The sequence below is a fragment of the Gossypium hirsutum genome, chromosome A12 (assembly GCF_007990345.1).
Source record: "Gossypium hirsutum isolate 1008001.06 chromosome A12, Gossypium_hirsutum_v2.1, whole genome shotgun sequence".
In the NCBI taxonomy this organism is placed as follows: domain Eukaryota; kingdom Viridiplantae; phylum Streptophyta; class Magnoliopsida; order Malvales; family Malvaceae; genus Gossypium; species Gossypium hirsutum.
Window position 1 is genome coordinate 80,183,088 of NC_053435.1, and position 18,836 is coordinate 80,201,923.

The 18,836-nt window shown below is 32.1% G+C and overlaps 3 protein-coding genes and 1 long non-coding RNA gene across 14 annotated transcripts; 1 reads left to right on the forward strand and 3 right to left on the reverse strand.

Annotated features, from left to right (window-relative positions):
* Positions 1–185: 185 nt before the first annotated feature.
* Positions 186–1,968, reverse strand: LOC121203266 (uncharacterized). 3 transcript variants are annotated; one of them, XM_041082787.1, is made up of 4 exons: positions 1,629–1,968; positions 1,422–1,529; positions 838–1,324; positions 186–545 (listed from the first exon to the last, which is right to left on the reverse strand). In XM_041082787.1, exons 3-4 carry the CDS (start codon positions 1,307–1,309, stop codon positions 487–489), a joined length of 531 nt encoding a protein of 176 aa, XP_040938721.1. In that variant the 5' UTR covers positions 1,310–1,324; positions 1,422–1,529; positions 1,629–1,968; the 3' UTR covers positions 186–486. The 3 variants fall into 3 exon arrangements, with proteins under 3 accessions (XP_040938721.1, XP_040938723.1, XP_040938722.1); XM_041082789.1 differs by having other exon boundaries at positions 838–1,334; XM_041082788.1 differs by having other exon boundaries at positions 1,407–1,529.
* A 238-nt stretch (positions 1,969–2,206) lies between these two features.
* Positions 2,207–11,812, reverse strand: LOC107923867 (uncharacterized). 9 transcript variants are annotated; one of them, XM_041082778.1, is made up of 10 exons: positions 11,629–11,812; positions 10,146–10,224; positions 9,616–9,715; positions 6,905–9,312; positions 6,514–6,807; positions 6,284–6,388; positions 5,021–5,045; positions 4,790–4,891; positions 4,079–4,239; positions 2,207–2,451 (listed from the first exon to the last, which is right to left on the reverse strand). In XM_041082778.1, exons 4-8 carry the CDS (start codon positions 9,310–9,312, stop codon positions 4,802–4,804), a joined length of 2,922 nt encoding a protein of 973 aa, XP_040938712.1. In that variant the 5' UTR covers positions 9,616–9,715; positions 10,146–10,224; positions 11,629–11,812; the 3' UTR covers positions 2,207–2,451; positions 4,079–4,239; positions 4,790–4,801. The 9 variants fall into 9 exon arrangements, with proteins under 9 accessions (XP_040938712.1, XP_040938716.1, XP_040938713.1 ...); XM_041082782.1 differs by having other exon boundaries at positions 4,979–5,045; positions 11,629–11,783; XM_041082779.1 differs by having other exon boundaries at positions 11,619–11,783.
* LOC107919555 (uncharacterized) lies at positions 6,510–11,836 on the reverse strand. Its single transcript, XM_041084177.1, has 6 exons — positions 11,804–11,836; positions 11,629–11,704; positions 10,919–10,976; positions 10,146–10,224; positions 6,905–9,312; positions 6,510–6,807 (listed from the first exon to the last, which is right to left on the reverse strand). Exons 1-6 carry the CDS (start codon positions 11,834–11,836, stop codon positions 6,510–6,512), a joined length of 2,952 nt encoding a protein of 983 aa, XP_040940111.1.
* Positions 11,837–17,639: 5,803 nt separating this feature from the next.
* On the forward strand, positions 17,640–18,557 carry LOC121210891 (uncharacterized). Its single transcript, XR_005906169.1, has 2 exons — positions 17,640–18,032; positions 18,308–18,557. It is a non-coding gene; the product is annotated as an uncharacterized lncRNA (long non-coding RNA).
* Positions 18,558–18,836: the final 279 nt, after the last annotated feature.

Here is an 18,836-nt window from a genome sequence, read left to right on the forward strand (position 1 = left end):
TAAAAAAGTTAGGATAAACCCGTCTAAGGCAAACTTAAAAAGGTCGGGATAGATATTTGTCTCATGTCCAATGTTTTTTTACGACATTTTCCCCTATTTTTAAGACCCTAATATGAGCAAATTCGTATGTATTGGGTTTGGAAAAGTTTGAGACAATATTAATTGTACAATTAATTAACATAAAATGATCATATAAATACAAAATTATCATTGAATAATGCAGTTAGTAATTTATATACAAAATCCTAATAGAAGTAGTCAACAAGTTGCGAACATGTTGTCAACCTATTTCACATGACAACAAAAAATTATACAAAATCCTAATAGAAGCAGTCAACATGTTGTCGTCAACTTGATTCCCATGATATCAAAAAATTATACAAAATCCTAATAGAAGCAGTTTCCCATGACACCAAAAAATTATGGGACAACTGCATTCATCAGCCACTATAACATAAATATATAATACATAATATACAGTAAGCCTTATTCATCATCATCTGAACTGAAGGCTTTATCATCAAGTCCGCTACTCTGAAATTCAACTGCAAAAATAGCAATGTACATTTTCTATTTATACAAGTTAGATGAGAAACAACATGAACACATGGGAAGAATATTTTAATATTAACCAAAGAACCATAAATTGAAGTTAAATAAAGAATTTTCATCAGTATATCCACTAATTATTAGTTGACCTAGCAATAAAGACATCAAATAAAAACGTAGCATTCAGTTAAAACAATCAATGTCTATTAAACCATTAACAAACCGATTGACAATCTAGTTATAAAATAGTCACCTTACTATGCTTACTATGAAAAATCTTGTACTTACTTGACATTCCCTTTTCCATACACTCATTTATGAGAGCCTTATACTTTTTCTCATGAGCATCCATCATTTCCATGAACTTTGCCTCTCGAATTTCAGTTAATTTCATAAATCTTTCTTCTGCTTCAGCTATCAAATGAGTTTCTCGCTCCGCAGCCTCCGTACGAAATCGAGATTCTGCTTCCTCGAGTAGAGTTTTCTCTCGAACTGCTTGTTCGGCTTGAATTGTCTGTATTTGCTCGACATGTTTAGCACTCATCTCTTCAATCAATGTACTGATAGCCGATGTAGATTGGCTTCCTCGGGTGACTGACCCATAGCCAAACAACCTGGATTTGGTCATCCCACGTCCATATCCCAACATTTTTCCATTCTTGTCAAGGCCGAACACTTGTGTATAGATCTCGTTTTCTAATACAATATTATCTTGAGGCGCGAAAGAACTCTCAGGTGTTGGCATAGAGTCTTTAACCATCTTGCATGCTTCATCCTACAGTTATCTTCAATTAGAAAAATCTATTTAAAAAAAAGTAAAATAGATGTCAAAATAAATATAAATAAATAAATAATACCTATTTGTTTCTTACATAAACTTGTTTTGCTGCCTCACTATTCAGTTTGTCACTTCCATCTTTCCGCAAATGTTGAAATCTAAACTGCTCCAAACGCGAGGGTTCACGGTCTTCCTTCTCAGCCTATTATAGAACAAAACAATAGTTGTTAACAATATTCACCAATGAGTGCAGAATAATTAATATAAGTTACGTATTGATTAATATGTACGTAATACTTACAAATTGTGCATTGAGGGTCGCATATCCTATATTACCAGCAGTGTGTGCGTAACGCACCTTTGCTCGGGATTCTTTCGCCTTTTCTGATTGTGCCTATTGTTTTAATTAATGAGAAAAAAATATGAGAGTAATAGGAAAGCTAAGTTTATTATGCCTCATTCAAAAATCACGCATTTATGCACCCCCTACTTTGATCATACCGTAAGTGGAAGCAGAAAAAATGAGACATTTAGTCTAATAAAAGTGCATACTGCAGCTTGAGGTGTTCCCCATCGCTCCACTAGCCACTTCCCTTGATCATCATGCACACCAGGAGGATTGTTTTCGTATATTTCTTCAATCGGTCGACCTTCTTGGACCATCTCTTTGTAGTATCTAGTTTTCAAAGTCGATTTAAACTCCTTCCGGAGTTTTCCAACATGTGAGAGGATTTGGTAGAGTCCTCCACCTTACCTTGGAGATCAAACTTTTCCTACACATATAACAAAATAATGTAACAAGTACTCATTACATACAATTTCAAACAATGAATAATTATTGCAATACATTAAATTAGAAAACGATTATGTACTACATACATGAACGATTCTCAATATGTTTTCCAACATATATTTAGAAAGATGTTTCCAATGTTTTGTATTCAAAGGACAGATAGAACCAGTCCTTGCAATTGTACCGAGAAATTCAGCCAATTTGGACGCTTCCTTCCCAATAGGCTGGCCGTATTGGTTGGCATCTACTACTATACGAGTTCCAGGTTGAAGATTCCATATATCTTTCATGTTTGTAGGCCCTCGCTTTCTCTTAGTACCTTTAGTAGCCTCTGTCAAAAGTAACAATTATATTTCAATAGTTGAAATAACAAGATTCTTTTTAAGGCAACTTAATTTTGAAATCTTGCTTAAATTTTTAATCAGAAAACTGATTTTTTTTAAACAATAACAAAAATTCTTTCTGTTTGTTCAAATAACAAAAATTTTCATAGCTAAATAAAAGTGAACTCTAATTAATAAAAAATTCGAGTTAAATTTTAATTTTAAGATTTATTGTTTGATTTAATAAAAGAGTTAACTTTTATAATGCGAACTCTATGCTGGCCGTTTGATAAAAAACTAAAAAGGCAATAAAAGGTAACCTTTGAGGATGCTATATAAAAAATTGGAAAATCTGTAATTAAACTTCTACAAGCTCAATCGGTTACCACTTTAAAGAGGACAGAGAAAACTCACCCAAACTCTATGTTTAATGCAATTTTTTTTATATTTGAGAAATGTTTAAAACATACTCTGTTTTGATTTCTCTCAATTTATCAACTATTTGAGATAAAATCTTTTATTTTTTTAAAACAAACTTCTCAAGTTATCAACTATTTGAGATAAAATCTCTTTTATTTCTCTCAAGTCAATCAATTGTTAAACAGTCAACACCAGACAATCAAAACCAACCCTATTCCAACTGAGATGAAATAAAAACCCATCATATTTAACAAAGCAAAGAAATAGTCCAGCCGGAGTTAAAAACTAATAAATCTTTCCATTACAATATTTGCAATATATTTTTTCATTGCAAAGAAATGCAAAACATGCTTAAACACCTGCAAAGTAGAATTAAACCATTACAATGCATAAACGAACGAAAAACCAAAATAACTTGAACAAATTCCATCTATTAGACTAAATCCACGTATAACAATTATGAATAAAATTACTCGATAATAATTTGGCATAAACTGCATATTTCCAATTACATGATGAATTTTAGATTCCAACCAAATATTTGCATTTGATTTTGACTTAGGAGTAGCCTACTTAAAACCAGTTACCTAAAATCCAGGGTCCAATATGTTGAGATATAGCCCCCATCGATACCCTTTAACCAACATTATTCTACAGTGAAAAAATCCCCAAAATAGGCTGCAATATTCCTTAGAAGCATTTTGTCAAACATCTTATGAGCATTGTCTAGAAAAAAAAACACAACTAAGCGGGCAGGAAGCTATATAATCTAAAATTCCTCCTTCCAGTATCAGCTCTCACGACAAGTTTACAATCACGAGAGAAAAAAATATTAAATTCGAGAAGAAGATCAAAAGGGCTTACGGTCTGAAATTCACAACTGAGATGAAAGTGATGGAAAGATGGAGACATGACTTTGGTGATAAAGTGGGCAATAAGGTTACAAATCAAAAATGGGTTTCCGGGTTTATTGGTCTAGAGCTTCATCAAGGCAGTAATTATCTTTCCAGCTAGTAGAAAAGTTTGGGAGTCCTATTTCATTTAGAAGTTGAAGTTTGTTTTCCTAAATAGCATGGACAAGAGGAGAAAGCCTAAGTTTCATTAAATCTTTCTTGAGTATTTTCATAGATTTTTCAGCTTCTTTGATTGGAGAGTATACAATTTTCTATTGCAATTTTCGCTAAAAACTAATAAGTGGGAAGGAAATGGAGGTACCAGCCAGAGTTGTAGGTACTTCTTCTGCTGATTGAGTTGGAGTTTCATCTCCTGTGCTTTGACTATCTGTAGCAGCACTTCCCAAGGTGTTTGAACCTGTTGAAGAACCCCTCGAAGAGAATCGTACACCTTTTAATGTTCGCGTTCTCCCAATCATTTTCCTAGAAAACAAAGTAGTAATGGTTAACGATGAAGCACCTAGTAGAGCACCGAAAAAGTCATGGGTTTTGAGGAGGAGGAAAAACCGAGAAAAATATGAATTTTCAACCTTGTTGCGGGAAACTTGAAACCGACTGTAAAATTGGAGCAAAGTTTGCTTTTTATTTACTTACTTTTTATTTTAGCATTTAGGGTTTGACCGACTGTAAATATGTCCATTCCATTGGCTTTTATGTATTTTTCAAAATAATCACTAGATTTTATTAAAAGCAGGGCCAAAACAAACCCAATAAACCAAAAAGCAAGCAAAATAAACAAAAAGACCAAATCAAGCCCCAAAAAAAAAACAAACAGCATAAGCAAATATCCAGCAAAACGACAAAGGGGAAGCAAATATTTGAATATTTGCATAAATTTATATTATATTCAATTTTCAAAATAATAACCTAAAAAATTGATTTTTATAAATAAATTAAAATTAACAAATAACACATCAAACTTAAAAAAATAATATATTACGAGCTTTTGTAAAACATGTGATTCCAAATATACCTGGATAATTAACTACACATCATTGATATCTAATCCCGTTGCCGCCACATTGGTAGCCACTAATGTCATGAACTTGCCTGACCGAAACCCATTTAAGGTGACCTGCAAGCATGTATAATTGAGATTGGTAAAACAACAGAATTCATTTTGCTTTAAGGAAAGCATGAAAAATGATATATTCTACATAACACTTCATCTTCTCTTTATCATCAAGATCAACAGTCTTCTTACTTGTTCTAAGAAATCTTGCTGCAATCTGGCAATGAAAAAGAATAAAATTCATGATAAAAAATGAAGAGGAAGAAATCCAAGATAACATTTTTATTTCGGAAATAAAATACTACAACACATGAACAGTTAAGAAACATACACCCTTTACCCAGTCTGGCAAGGTGGCACTAAAAAGAAATGTTTGAACCTTACTTGCATCATTTACCTTGCCTAGAAAATTAAATCATTACCATAAGTAAATCACAGTACAGTGATGCGCACTGGGATAAGTGGTATCAATAATTGAAATAAAGGTACAAGCCTGTGAAAAAATTAAAACATCATTCACTCAAACGCACTGGGATAAGTGGTACCAATATTTGGAATAATTGGAATGAAGCCAATAACTTGAATAAGACTATATTCTTAGCTTCCAACAGTATATAATTTCATAATTTCTATAACCCAAAATGTCTTCAAATATAAAAATGAATTAACTTAGATATTAATATAATATGAATGTCATATTCATCTAAGTGCTCTATTTCTTTTGGGCAATTCATTCTGTTATACTGCATTAAAAATGTCAATTACACTAAATATTTGCACTTCAAAACATTATTCTTGTTGAAATTAAAACTAAAATTATTAAGCTACAATATGATGATCACACTGTGGATATTCATCATCTTCTATAGGGGTTTCAACGCTTAGATTGAACAAATTTCTTGGCTTTATTCCGATAACATGGAGCCATCCTTTACTCTTGCCATCCTCGACATAAAATACTTGTTTCGCTTGAGAAGCCAGTATGTATGGATCATCCGAATCACGATTCCCTGTATGGATAAGCTCAGAAAATTTCACCATAATAAAACCATTTGCATCCTTCTTCATACTCCTAGGAGATTTAATATTCACCCAATCACATCTAAGCATGATAACCCAAAACCTTTCATAATAGTTTAGCTCGATAATTTCAATGCAATTGCCATAATAGTTTCTCCCGTCAGCAAAAACCATCACACCACTATTTTGAGATGTTGCTCAAGTATTTTAGTATGGACCTTAAAACCATTAATTATAAGCCCATCATATGTGGAAACCACCTTATGCGGTCCTCGAGCAAGAGCAATTACATCAGCATCAACTTGTTCAACTTTCATCTTTGGAATCTAACCATATAGTAGGAAATCAATTAGCTCTTATTCTATGAACAAATTACTACAATGTTCCCTCATTACATAAATAATATGATAAATTATTTTAATAGTGACAATTTACCTATTCGCAAGCCATCTTGGGAACTTTTCAACCAACCATTTGTCCTCTGTGCATTTACTAATTTGAATGCCACCATAAACAGCTCGCTCAGACTCTAAAAATTCCCTATAATATATTTAGTATTTTGCGTAAAATGTTGTCAAAATGTATACAAATTAAGAAATATTACTTTATTTGTCTATTGGTTAAGAAAAAGAATCGAATGAAAAGATTTTCATCAAGAAACTCACTGACGGTATGGTGATAACTTATCGCTATGCAATAAAACATAGCGGTTTGCTTGTGTAAGATATCGCATATCCAATATCTTCGTATTAATGGTGCCAATTGGACGTCCTCCAGAAGAGAAAATGTACCATTTTTGAATATTCCCATCATTCCTCAGAGGACGGGAAAATATAGTCTCCACATCAGAAAAATAACGGGAGCAAAATGTAAGACATTCTGAAACTATGTACCCTTCAGCAATGGAACCTTCGGGATAAGCTCTATTTCGCACCGAAGCTTTCAATCCCATAAGATACCTACATCACATACATTTATTTTTACATACTTATTATATTCTAAATTAAAATAATAAAAATAAAATATTGTGAAATATTATTGATATATTTCATATACCTTTCGATCGGGTACATCCACCTGTATTGAACAGGTCCACCAAGCTTAGCCTCCATCGGCAAATGAATAATCAAATGAATCATGATTGTGAAGAAACTTGGAGGAAATATTTTCTCCATTTCACAAAGTGTTAACATGACTTGTATTTGAAGTTGATCAACTTCTTGTGGATCAAGACTTTTTGCACATAATCTCTTGAAGAAATCTGATAGATTTGTAATAACACTTAGCACATTCTTTTCTACAACTCCTCTTAAGCATATAGGAAGCAAATCTTGTATGAGAATGTGACAATCATGACTTTTAAGGTTGCTCAACTTGTGCTCTTTCAAATTTACGCATCGAGATATGTTTGATGCATAACCATCGGGTACCTTCAAGTTCTTCACAATGGAAAGAAAAATATCTCTTTCCCTTGATGCAAGAGTGTAACATGCTTGCGGTAGGTACTCTTTCCCGTCTCTCATTTTTGGATGAAGATAACTTTGGATGCCCATATCTTGTAGGTCCTTGCGTGCCTTGATATTATCTTTACCACCTCGTGAGAGATTAAGAAGGGTGCCAATGACATTGTCACATACATTCTTCTCGATGTGCATGACATCCAAGTTATGTCGAAGTAGATTGTAACGCCAATAAGGCAAGTCGAAAAATATGCTCCTCTTCTTCCATAAAGTCTCGTCTTGATTTATGAGATTTGCTTCATCTCCCTCTGCCACCAATTCTTCAAAGTTGTTAAACAAATCACACCCCTCGTCTACATCAAGTTCTACCGACCCTTCATCTAGTTCTTCTTTATCCCTCTTTCGGGCTTTTCCATAAATGAAATTGACACCTTCAACTTCTCTTAAGATATCTTCCCCGGACCGTGGTATAGGAGCTACACCATACTCTATAGTGCCATCAAATTCACGACTCTGTTTTTGAAATGGGTGTTCAGCTGATAACCATCGACGATGACCCATATAACAGAACTTCCTACCATATCGTAGCCATAGAGATTTAGTTTTTTCAGCACATACTGGGCAAGCAACCCGACCTTTTGTACTCCACCTTGAAAGATTAGCGTAAGCTAGGAAATCATTGATTGTCCAAAGAAGACAAGCCCGTAAAGTGAAAGATTCAGAAGCTGATGAATCAAAAGCATCAACTCCTGTCCACAATTGCTTCAACTCTTTAATTAAAGGCTGCATGTAGACATCAATGTCGTTGCCAGGTCCTTTTTCACCAGGGATAACCATTGAGAGTATCATTGATAATTGTTTCATGCATGCCCAAGGTTCCAAATTATAAGGAATAAGAAGTACGGGCCATGTACTATGACTTGTACTCATTGTTCGGAATGGATTGAATCCATCGCTAGCCAAACCTAGCCTAACATTGCGAGGATCAGATGCAAAATCAGGAAACCTCTTATCAAATGCATCCCAGGCAGAACCATCGACTGGATGTCTCAAGATACCATCTTTGGTTCGTCCTTCTTTATGCCATCTCATGGATTGTGATGTCTTGGAGGATTGAAATAATCTTTTAAGTCTAGGAATCAAAGGAAAGTACCGTAATACCTTGGCAGGCTTAGGATGGCGACAACTACCATCAACTTGTTCATCTGCATCCAACTCACTAGAAGATTGCCACTTTGAGCTTTTACAGACATCACAACTGATCTTTTTACTAGCATCGCCCCAATATAACATACAATCATTCGGGCATGCATCAATCTTCACATACCCAAGATTTAGTGCAGAAATCTTTTTCTTCGCTTCATAGTATGTAATCGGGATTGTGTTTCCATCTGGAAATGCCTCATTTAAAAACTCTAATAAGCATGTCAAAGATTTTGCTGACCATCCAAAAAGTGCTTTGAAGAGGTAAAGCCGAAGTAGGAATGAGACACATGAGAACTTGACACAACCAGGATAGAGCGAAATATCACAATTATCTTGAAAAGTAGCTGCTTTCTCCTTAGTCCTTTCGGCCTCATTAACATCATACTCCTGACCATTATTCTGAAACTCGCTTGAAACTCCATCAAAACTCTCATTAAGAGTTGGGATGTTGATACCTAGAGCATCCGTTATGAGATCTCTTAAATCAGCTTCATTGTCTTGTGACAACGTACAAATTGACGGAAAAGTTCTCACCGTTTGGTCGGTTTGCACCGATGTTCTTTCAATGGATTCTCCATGAAAAATCCAATGCTTGTATTCTTTTATTATACCATGAAGACGAAGATGCTCACCCACAATATATGGTTCATGCAATATCCTATTATTGCAACAATGGCACGGACAATATATTTTTCCGTTAAAAAGTGATTTTCCAGTTGCAAATGATAGAAATCTTTCTATTCCAGCTAGGTGATTAGTGCTAAATCTTGGAGCATCCATCCAACTTTTATCAACCATCTGTTAAAGTAATTAATATTAAAATAGAGTATCTATTAATGCCTAATCCTAAGGTTCATGTGTGAAAAGAGATGAGCTTTCTGGTGAACTAACAGCAACCAAAACTACCTAATCCAGAAATAAAATAACAAATTTAAATATTAAAATAAATCAAATTTATCATTATGACAATTAAATAATATTAAAATTTATGATAAATAATATCTAAATTCCTAAATAAAATAGTCCAAACTACAAAGATAGAAAAATTTAAACCTAAATTTAAAAAACGAAAAATAAAAGGAAAAGAAAAGGTTAACTAACCTTCTGGTTATATCAAACTGATAAAGCCAATATAACATATATCTCAATTATAGTAAAAGGGTATATGCCATTATTCATGCTTCGGGATCTTTAATTTAGCCTGAAAAGTTCACAAAAAATGATACCATCAACAACAGAGCTCAAAAAAGCTTCATATGAGGCAAGCTCAATACCAATTAAGAAGGGAAAATAGACATTTTTTAAAAGATCAATTATTTTTAAAAAAATTGACATTTTTTTCCCTTGAGAAAATGAATCTTTCTTTTTTCTTTTTCTTCAAAAAAGGGTAGGATAGCAAAAACATGAAGCAGACGTATTACAGTTTAAGGTATCCAATCTCCAAAGTAAATGCAGAACATTAAAAAAATTGCTTTTGAAACCACATTGATTTAAAAACCTGCCTTCGTGTACCATATGTTTTAAATTTTTAAGCAAAATTTTTAAGACACAATCTATCAAACAGTTTATGAACATAGCAAACAATGAAATCCAGCCAGCTAATACAACAAAATTTATAGCCAAAATAACACCTCAAGCTCCTTGGCTGGCTTGCTAACTTCCACTGCACCATGACTGCATTTCTGGTATCTATCAAGTGTTTTGAGCATGCTGAAAGGAAAAGCAAAAAGTGAGAAGAAATTCATCACTCATGATGCTGAATTGTGTACATAAAGCAATTAATATTCGTACTCAAATATACATAGTTTTCTAGTATTTCATCTTGGATAATATTCAATCATGAGAAACTTAAAGTTAAACGCTTTGCATGAATCTAAATCTAACATGATGAAATCTAAAACATACCCTCAAATCTTCTATTTAACTTCTAATATAATACAAAAAACCTAAAAGCAAAAACAAAGGAGTTCAAGTCATTCTTATCATAAAATCAACTTTACATCATATACAGCTATGCATCCAATGCTACACTCGAACTTGAGCTATCAAATTTCTGGGTTATTAAAGGATTTAAAAGAAATAAATAATGAATAATACATATATCCATTGAGAAATGATCATGTGGGCATTTCAAAACATGACACCCTAGTGACCAATGGTAAGCTAACCCTATCAAAGGAAAGGACATTTTTTATTTGCCACTGTTCAAAATCTTCTTTTGAAACTAGTGCTTGTATAACAAATTTAACTCAATTAACCAAGGATTACCTGATTTCTTAAACTATGCATGCATATGTATAATATTATTGTTTTTTTTCTTTTTTTATTCAGAAAAGCAATGAAGATCTTTTCTTAAACTACTGCTTGACTCATAAGCCAAACTGGTGGTCTTTCAACATCTTGCCTTCGAACAGCATTGAGCAACAGGGGTTCTGCTAAAGTTTTTGGTTCTACTACAGCCCCTAAATGAGAATTTCACAAATAAAACTATTAAATCACCCATTTTTCAGCAAAACATAGATAGTGCTCAATAATGCGGTCAGGCCAGATAAAAGAGATTAGTTAAAGAAAAGAATGGTGGAGAATCAATGGTGTGAATGATTCAGCTAACTTAAATATGCTATGCTTGCATATAAGGGGATGCAAATGTATGGAAACTATATATCATGCTAAAATCAGACAGAACAAAGGTAATTTCAATCAGATTATTACTGTTTATAATTTTCAATCAATCATCAACACAAACATGCCACAATAGAACTAAATTGCATGATCATGATCATGCATTAGTATTAAGCATGCTATTGTTATATAACCAGTAAAAATTATGAACAATGGCAGACACGAAGATAGAAGAAAATCAATTCCAGTTTTTCCTTTGATTTTTACCAAGAAAAATACAAAAAAAAAAAAGAGAAAAGAAAAGCCCCCAATGCCTTTCAATGCTATGGTTGTTCTCATTTGAAACAGAGCTTTAGATGAACCCAAATTCATGAAATTTAATTATCTTTAGATGAATTTTTACTCATGATAAACAAAAAGACAGCAATACAAAAAAAAACCCAACTAGTGAACAGAAGACAAAGAAGGTATTGTGAAGGTACCGTGACATACCAGTGGCTGGAGCAGGTGGTGGACGGCAGATGCACCAGTGGCTGGAGCAGGTGGTCGACGGCAGATGCACCAGTGGCTGGAATAGGGCAGATGCAATTGGTTTTCTTTGGCCAACAGAGTTTGGAGTGAGAGAGAATAAGTGGTTTTTTGTGGGTAAGAATCAATGTAAGTTTACCAGTTGGCCACTAATCCCATGCCATGTCACCATTATTTCAGTTTTTTTTACTAATTATTTATTATTCAAAAATATTTTACTTTCTTTAATTAAACTCTTTACTATTTAATATTATCATAATAATAATTTAGTATTCTAATGTTGGAAATTTTTAATAATTTAGCTTTTATTTTTTTAGTTAAATTTATTTTAACCGAAAATGTTAACTAAAACAATAAATTGTTAATAATATTAGGGTGATAACCTGCTAATCTACACGTACTTTATGCTGACATGGTACCATTTATTATATATATCATATTAGTAAATAATTTAAAAATTTTATTCATACAATAAAAAATTAAAATTCAAAAAATTATACAAATAGTTCTTAAAAAATAAAAATATTAATAACATGGATTACCATGCATATTGCATGTTTAAATTTTCCACATTTTAATTAGTTTTTCATTAAAATAATATTGATTTAACTTTTTTAAGAGGATAATAATTAAATTTCACTCTTTTTAAAAGATTAAGAATTAGATTTAATTAAAATAAATAAATAAAAGCCAATTTGATAAAAAAAATTAAACATTAAGAACTAAAATTTTCATTATGACTTTAATATTTAACTCTTAATCTTGAAGTAAATACACAGAAATACAAGGATTCCATAAATATTATGACTTTTTTTGTTAGAACTATCTATAATCCCTCCCCAGCCTATAAATACGAGGATAATGAGCTTCAGATCATTTGAACCCACGTCCTCCTACATTGGCAACAATACTTATACCGATTAAGCAAATACTCAATCGACAAATTTCAATTTCTTAAAATAAAAGTAAAGTACTAAATTACAAATGTACAAAGAATATAACCCTTATAGAGCATATTTGGTTTATGTATTTATCTCTATAATTATAAAAATGAATATCCCCAAGTATTTTGGGCATGTTTTTCATATCCAATGTTTTGAGAAAATGCAATGTGTCAAGCTTGGCATTGTTGCTTCAAAGAGAAAGCATTTATCAAAAGCTCAGAATTTATCTAACAATTTGATCCTTTTTACAAAAACCTAAACCCTAAACCTTAAACCATAAACCATGACTTTAAACCGCAAACCCTAAACCCTAAACCCCAAATCTTAAACCCTAAAACCAAAGAAATCGAATAATGACAATAATATATATTTTCTCAAAATAAATACTATACATTAGATGGCTAACATCTATTCAACACGATTATTTTACAAAATAACAAATTCTTTGTAGCCTATTAACAAATTATAATAAGATTCGCGAACTTAATATCTATAATCTTTAATATTTTAATTTAAATATTTCAATCAAAACATTTTTTTAGTGTCAATCATTTATGAATATATTTGTTACATAAATTAATTTGCCAATTTAAATGTTGCCTTAGACATACTATTGGACAAAGCTAACTCTTATTTAAGTGTTGCCTTAGGCATGCATATACCATCTCTTATACAAAGAGTTGGCCAAAGCATATGTTGACAAGTCTATCCCAACACTTAGGAAAGTGTTGGCATAGTCTTGGACAAAACCGACTCTTATTTAAAAGTTGCCTTAGGCATGCATATCCCAACCCTTATACAAAGAGTTGGCCAAAGTGTATGTTGGCAAGTCTATTCCAACACTTAGGAAAGTGTTGACCCAAATGTGTAGGCATAGTGTTCGACAAAGCCGACTCTTATTTAAGCGTTGCCTTAAGCATGCATATCCCAACCCTTGTACAAAAAGTTGACCAAAAAGTATGTCGACAAGTCTATCCCAACACTTAGGAAAATGTCGTCTTAGGACTGGACAAAGCCAACTCTTATTTAAGCGTTGTCTTAGGCATACATATCGCAACCCTTATGCAAAGAGTTGGCCAAAGCATATGTTGGCAAGTCTATCCAACACTTAGGAAAGTGTCGCCCCAAAAATGTCGTCTTAGGACTAGACAAAAGCCAACTCTTATTTAAGCGTTGTCTTAGGCATACATATCGCAACCCTTATGCAAAGAGCTGGCCAAAGCATATGTTGGCAAGTCTATCCCAACACTTAGGAAAGTGTCGCCCCAAAAGTGTCGTCTTAGGACTACACAAAAGCCAACTCTTATTCAAGCGTTGCCTTAGGCATACATATCCCAACCCTTATTTAAAGAGTTGGCGAAAGCGTATGTTGGCAAGTCTATCCCAACACCTACGAAATGTCACCCCAAAAGTGTCGCCTTAGGACTAGACAAAGCCAACTCTTATTTAAGCGTTGCCTTAGGCATGCATATCCCAACCCTTATACAAATAGTTGGCTAAACCGTATATTGGCCAGTCTATCCCGACACTTAGGAAAGTGTCGCCACAAAAGTGTCGTCTTAGGACTATTTTGTTGTAGTGGTCACACAACATACATCATTTTGATACCGATATTAATAATCAAAGAAAAACGAAATAAATAACATATAAAACAATTTGAAATAAATAATATATATATAAAACAGTTTAAAGATGAATAATATATATAACAACTTAAAATAATAATATATGAAACAATTTAAAATAGTATATAATAAAACAGTTCAAAATAAATACTATATAAAAACAATTTAAAATGAATAATATAATATATAAAAGAGAACTTAAAATAAGTAATAACTAAACAGTTTAAAATAAATAGTATGTGAAGAGATTTAAAATAAATAACAAAGTTGCAAAAAAGTAAATAAATAATTTGAAATCAAGCCGATTAGGGATTAAATCAGAATAAAAATGAAATTAAAAGTGAAAACCATGACAAAATAGGCAAATAAGGACTAAAATAAAAAGGTGCGAAAAGGCAGAGGACCAAATGGGCAAAAAACCCAATCCCTGGACACGCTTCCCTTCCTAAGGGATCAGTGAGCCAAGGACAGATTTGAAAAGCTAAACAAATTCTATGGTAAAATTTATAAAATAAAGAGAAGTAAACGAAAGGACTAGATTAAAAAAACAAGAATGCGGAAGGGCCAGAGGGGTAAATAACCCATTGATCAAAAACACGCAGATTCCCCTTGGAGCGGGTCAAATCGCGCGCGGATGGCCATAAATGGTGCCGTTTTGAGGCCACTGAAACAGGCCCGAAGCGATGTCGTTTGCTTGTTTTATAAAAGCTAAGATTTTTTTTTAAAACACATTCTACTATTCCCTTAAAAAAAACAAAACACCCTTAAATCTTTTCAACCCCTCCGATTCCAGGCCACGAATCTGGCCACTGCCCGCCTCGTCGGCCACTGGTCGCCGGTGACAGCGCCACCGTCCAAGGTGGCCGGAAGGCCAAAAGTCACCTTTGTTCAGTGGAATAAACAAAATGGTAAGTTTTTCTTTTTATGCACTTTTTAATATACGTTTGTATATAAACAGTAAAAAAGAAAGGGAAATAAAGAAATATTTGTATGTATAAACAGTTCAAAGAGGAAAAAAAATAAAAATAAAAAGGACCTTTGTACGTTTCTAACTTTGTTTTTCAATCTGCTTTGTTATTTTTCTGATTATTTTGTATGCTAAAATCTTTTTTTTTTTGGTAGTATTCCCTAATGTCTAAATAGAAAAAAAAATACATTGGGTTCATATGACTTTATAGCCATTTACAACTTGCTTTAAAAATAATTATTCTGCCTTTTTTGCAGGTAAACAAGCGATGTTGACGGTGCTGCAGTGGCGGCTGTCGAAACCATTTTTTCGTTTGAAAAAAAAAATGGGAATCGACTTTTTAAAACCGAATGTGGAGTCGCCACCAACCTTTTGTTTAGGTGTGATTGGATCACCTAATAAAACATTTTAAAACAATTCTGGTCCACAAAAATTTAAAAAGGGGTTCGGGAGCCGGTTACGTATGAGGAAGGGTGAGCACCCTCATTACACCCAAAAATTGGTACCAAATTGATTCGATGCTATCCTTATATCAAAGACTTTAAGGAAAAGATCTTTCAAAGAATGATTCTTTAAAAGGTGTGAATAGTTCAAGTTAACTGTCAAAATTCTCTCATTTCAAAGATATGCAGCATCATACCCAGCACGATTGGATACGATCCTTTATACCTTCAAGAATACAATCGATTTTTGACTTTCAAAAAACTCGTACACTAACATTATAAAAGGTTATCCAAATATTTAGTTCACCGAAAAAATCATACCCAGCACGATTGAGCACGATTTCTAGAATTCCCAAATATTGGATATTGCCTTATTTCAGAATTGTTGAATACTAAAGAAAATTGAGAATTTGCTTAAAACGCTTTTATTTTTCATGAAATAACAACGAAACTACTAATATCAACCAAAATATTGAAATTTGAATCACGATGCAACAATATAGGAAAAAAAAAATCAAAGTTATAAACATGGATTACCATATGAAATATTATACAAGTAAACGAAAGAACAAATTAACATAATTTAAATAATAGCACAAAAGGCTAATAATCAATATAAAACAATAATACATGAAATAACATGAAAACTAAAGCGACACATAGTACACAAAATAATTTGGAAATAATTTGAAAACTATTGAATATATTAAAACTTACAAAATGAATCAACGCATGATTGAGTTTGAAAGGATGCACATATATAAAATAAAACTAAGAATATGTGAATGAATATGAAAATAAATATTGTAAAAGTAGTAATTTGGAGCTAATAACATGTAAGAATATTTTAAAAACAAAACCTATATACTTTAAGGTGTTAATATACATACAATAATAAAAATCAATAAAACAATATATAATGAAGATATAATACCATAACAAAGGATAAACAATATACATGAAAAATGAACAAACCAATATACAATAAAACTATATGTACTTGAAAGAATCTTAACTAACAAAGAAATAATAATATATGTTTTTTTTAAGAATAAATTATGTATATAATAAATTTAAAAGGAAATACAAGTAGAAATTATATAAAATATTATGGGATTAAAATATAAATTATAAGATTAAATTAACTTTATCATAAGCTATATATTTAATATATTTTAACAACATAACTATATAAATAGATCTCTTTTTAAAAAAAAACTATATATTTAAAATAACATGATCAAATATACACCAAGTATGTGAATAACAAACTAAAAAAATATATAATAAAATTTAGGAATAGGTTTAAAAGAAATCGTATGTATAAAATAATATAAAATTAACAATATTCATGGAATAAAAACCCTAGTACAAACAATGCATATATAAGAGGATAATAACATACGAAAATATTTGAAACCAACAAATATATATATATAATACCCAAAAATGGATTTAAAAGAAACAAATAGTATATATATATAGGTAAAATTTTAAAGCAAAATTATATGAACGTGTTCAAAAATAAAAATAAAAAAAATTCAAGTAAGTAATTTGATATAAAATGTATATATGTATATATAAATATCAATGTATGAGAATTAATATTATATACATCTTTTAAATATAAATTTACATAAAGAAAATTTAAAATAATAACTTATATAGTAAAACAATTTAACAATATATAAATGAAAATTAACAACAAACTAAAACTAAAATGGAATTTTAAAAAAATTCAAAATAATATGTTAAAACAATAGGTTTTTTAAAAAATAATAATAATTATATAAATAACTAAACAAATAAATCCAAAAGAATACAATCACATAGAATAAACCTAATTGAAAAAAACAAAATTGGAAGGATAATTTTTAAATAGACAAATCATTAAAGATAAGCTAAGGATTGAAATAGGATGCGCACAAATGATTGAGGACCAAAATAGAAAATACACCAAATATCAAAACGTTGTGTTTAGGCGCAGATTAAATTTCAATAACGCACAAATCTCAGGAAAAATGTAAAAATAAATAAAACCTAATTGAGACCTAATTAGAGATCAGTGCAGGAGGGGAGGGCTATGTGCGCAAATATCCCATCAACAAGGGATCGATTGGAATTGGCTTCACATGGTACCGTTTCATCTTGTTTATAAAGAAAAGAAAAAAAAACCTAAATTACTAACAAAGGAGAAAAGACAGAAGCATTCTAATTTTTCCCTCTCCATTCGGCCAATCTTCATAGCCCCTTATTCGCATGTTCTTGCTTCAATTTGAGCAGTGGTGCAGGGGAGCCATGGAGGATCAAACCTCGAGAACTCTGCTTCAATTTCGAAACACCGTCCCTACTTCGATTGCGACGAAGAAGACGGGTCTCGACTACTAAGGTAAATCCCTTTTTCTTTTATTTTAAAATTTCCTGTAAACCTCAAGAAGAAAAACGCAGAAAAGGAAAAAAAAACTATTAAACTGAGAATCACCTTTTCGATTTTTATTCAATATGTGTGTATCTTTTTGAGAAGAGATCCCCTTTTACATTGTTTTCATTCGGTTTTATAGCCAAAAAATAAGTAAATAAAATAAATAAAAATACAAAAAAAATCATTGCTGTAATCTGTTATTATTTGCTTTCATTTGCTGTTGTGGTTTTCGTTTGTTGCAGGTTTGCATGGCGTGGAGGAGTTATTCGTGGAGCATTGCACGAGTGGAAGAATCGGCTAGAGGCTGCGGTGGCTGAAGCTTCTAGAGTTTCTGCCGAAAATTCCATAGGTGTTTTGGGCCTGGGGTATTTTGGGTTATTTAGGCTAGTTGGGTTAAGTTCAATAATTTGAGCCCATTATTTTGGTTGCTGGGCTATGTAAGAAATGGACATTGGGTTATTATTATTTTTATATATTTTGATTTGTTTTTTAGTTTTTGTGTATGCCCGGGCACAAATTGGGTCTTATACGGTGTCAGAATGACAGATGCAGTGGCTAGTGGCAGCTTGATCAGAAGACCCTTAGGTGCGGCGCACCTAGGGTTTAGTTATTTTTTTTGTTTTTTCTAATTTGGCTACATTGTTGGGCTTCGGGTTTGGTTGGCTTTTATTGGGTCTGTAATAGGTTTAATATTAGGCTGATTTGCTTAGTTTGGGTCTGGTTTGGGTTTAGCTTATGGGCCCCAGGCTAAATTGGGCTTGTACAGTTGTC

Excerpts from the sequence above, each read along its gene's own strand:
- LOC121203266 (XM_041082787.1), bottom strand. The coding sequence starts at position 1,309 with ATGGTTAAAGACTCTATGCCAACACCTGAGAGTTCTTTCGCGCCTCAA. Across the intron at positions 546-837 it reads TATGGAAAAGGGAATGTCAA|TTGAATTTCAGAGTAGCGGA; the intron begins GTAAGTACAAGA and ends CTATTTTTGCAG.
- LOC107923867 (XM_041082778.1), bottom strand. The coding sequence starts at position 9,312 with ATGGTTGATAAAAGTTGGATGGATGCTCCAAGATTTAGCACTAATCAC. Across the intron at positions 6,389-6,513 it reads AAGTTATCACCATACCGTCA|GGAATTTTTAGAGTCTGAGC; the intron begins GTGAGTTTCTTG and ends AATATATTATAG. Across the intron at positions 5,046-6,283 it reads CCAAGATGGCTTGCGAATAG|ATTGCAGCAAGATTTCTTAG; the intron begins GTAAATTGTCAC and ends TTTCATTGCCAG.
- LOC107919555 (XM_041084177.1), bottom strand. The coding sequence starts at position 11,836 with ATGGTGACATGGCATGGGATTAGTGGCCAACTG. Across the intron at positions 10,977-11,628 it reads ACCACCTGCTCCAGCCACTG|GGGCTGTAGTAGAACCAAAA; the intron begins GTATGTCACGGT and ends ATTCTCATTTAG. Across the intron at positions 10,225-10,918 it reads TTGCTCAATGCTGTTCGAAG|CATGCTCAAAACACTTGATA; the intron begins GCAAGATGTTGA and ends TTTTCCTTTCAG.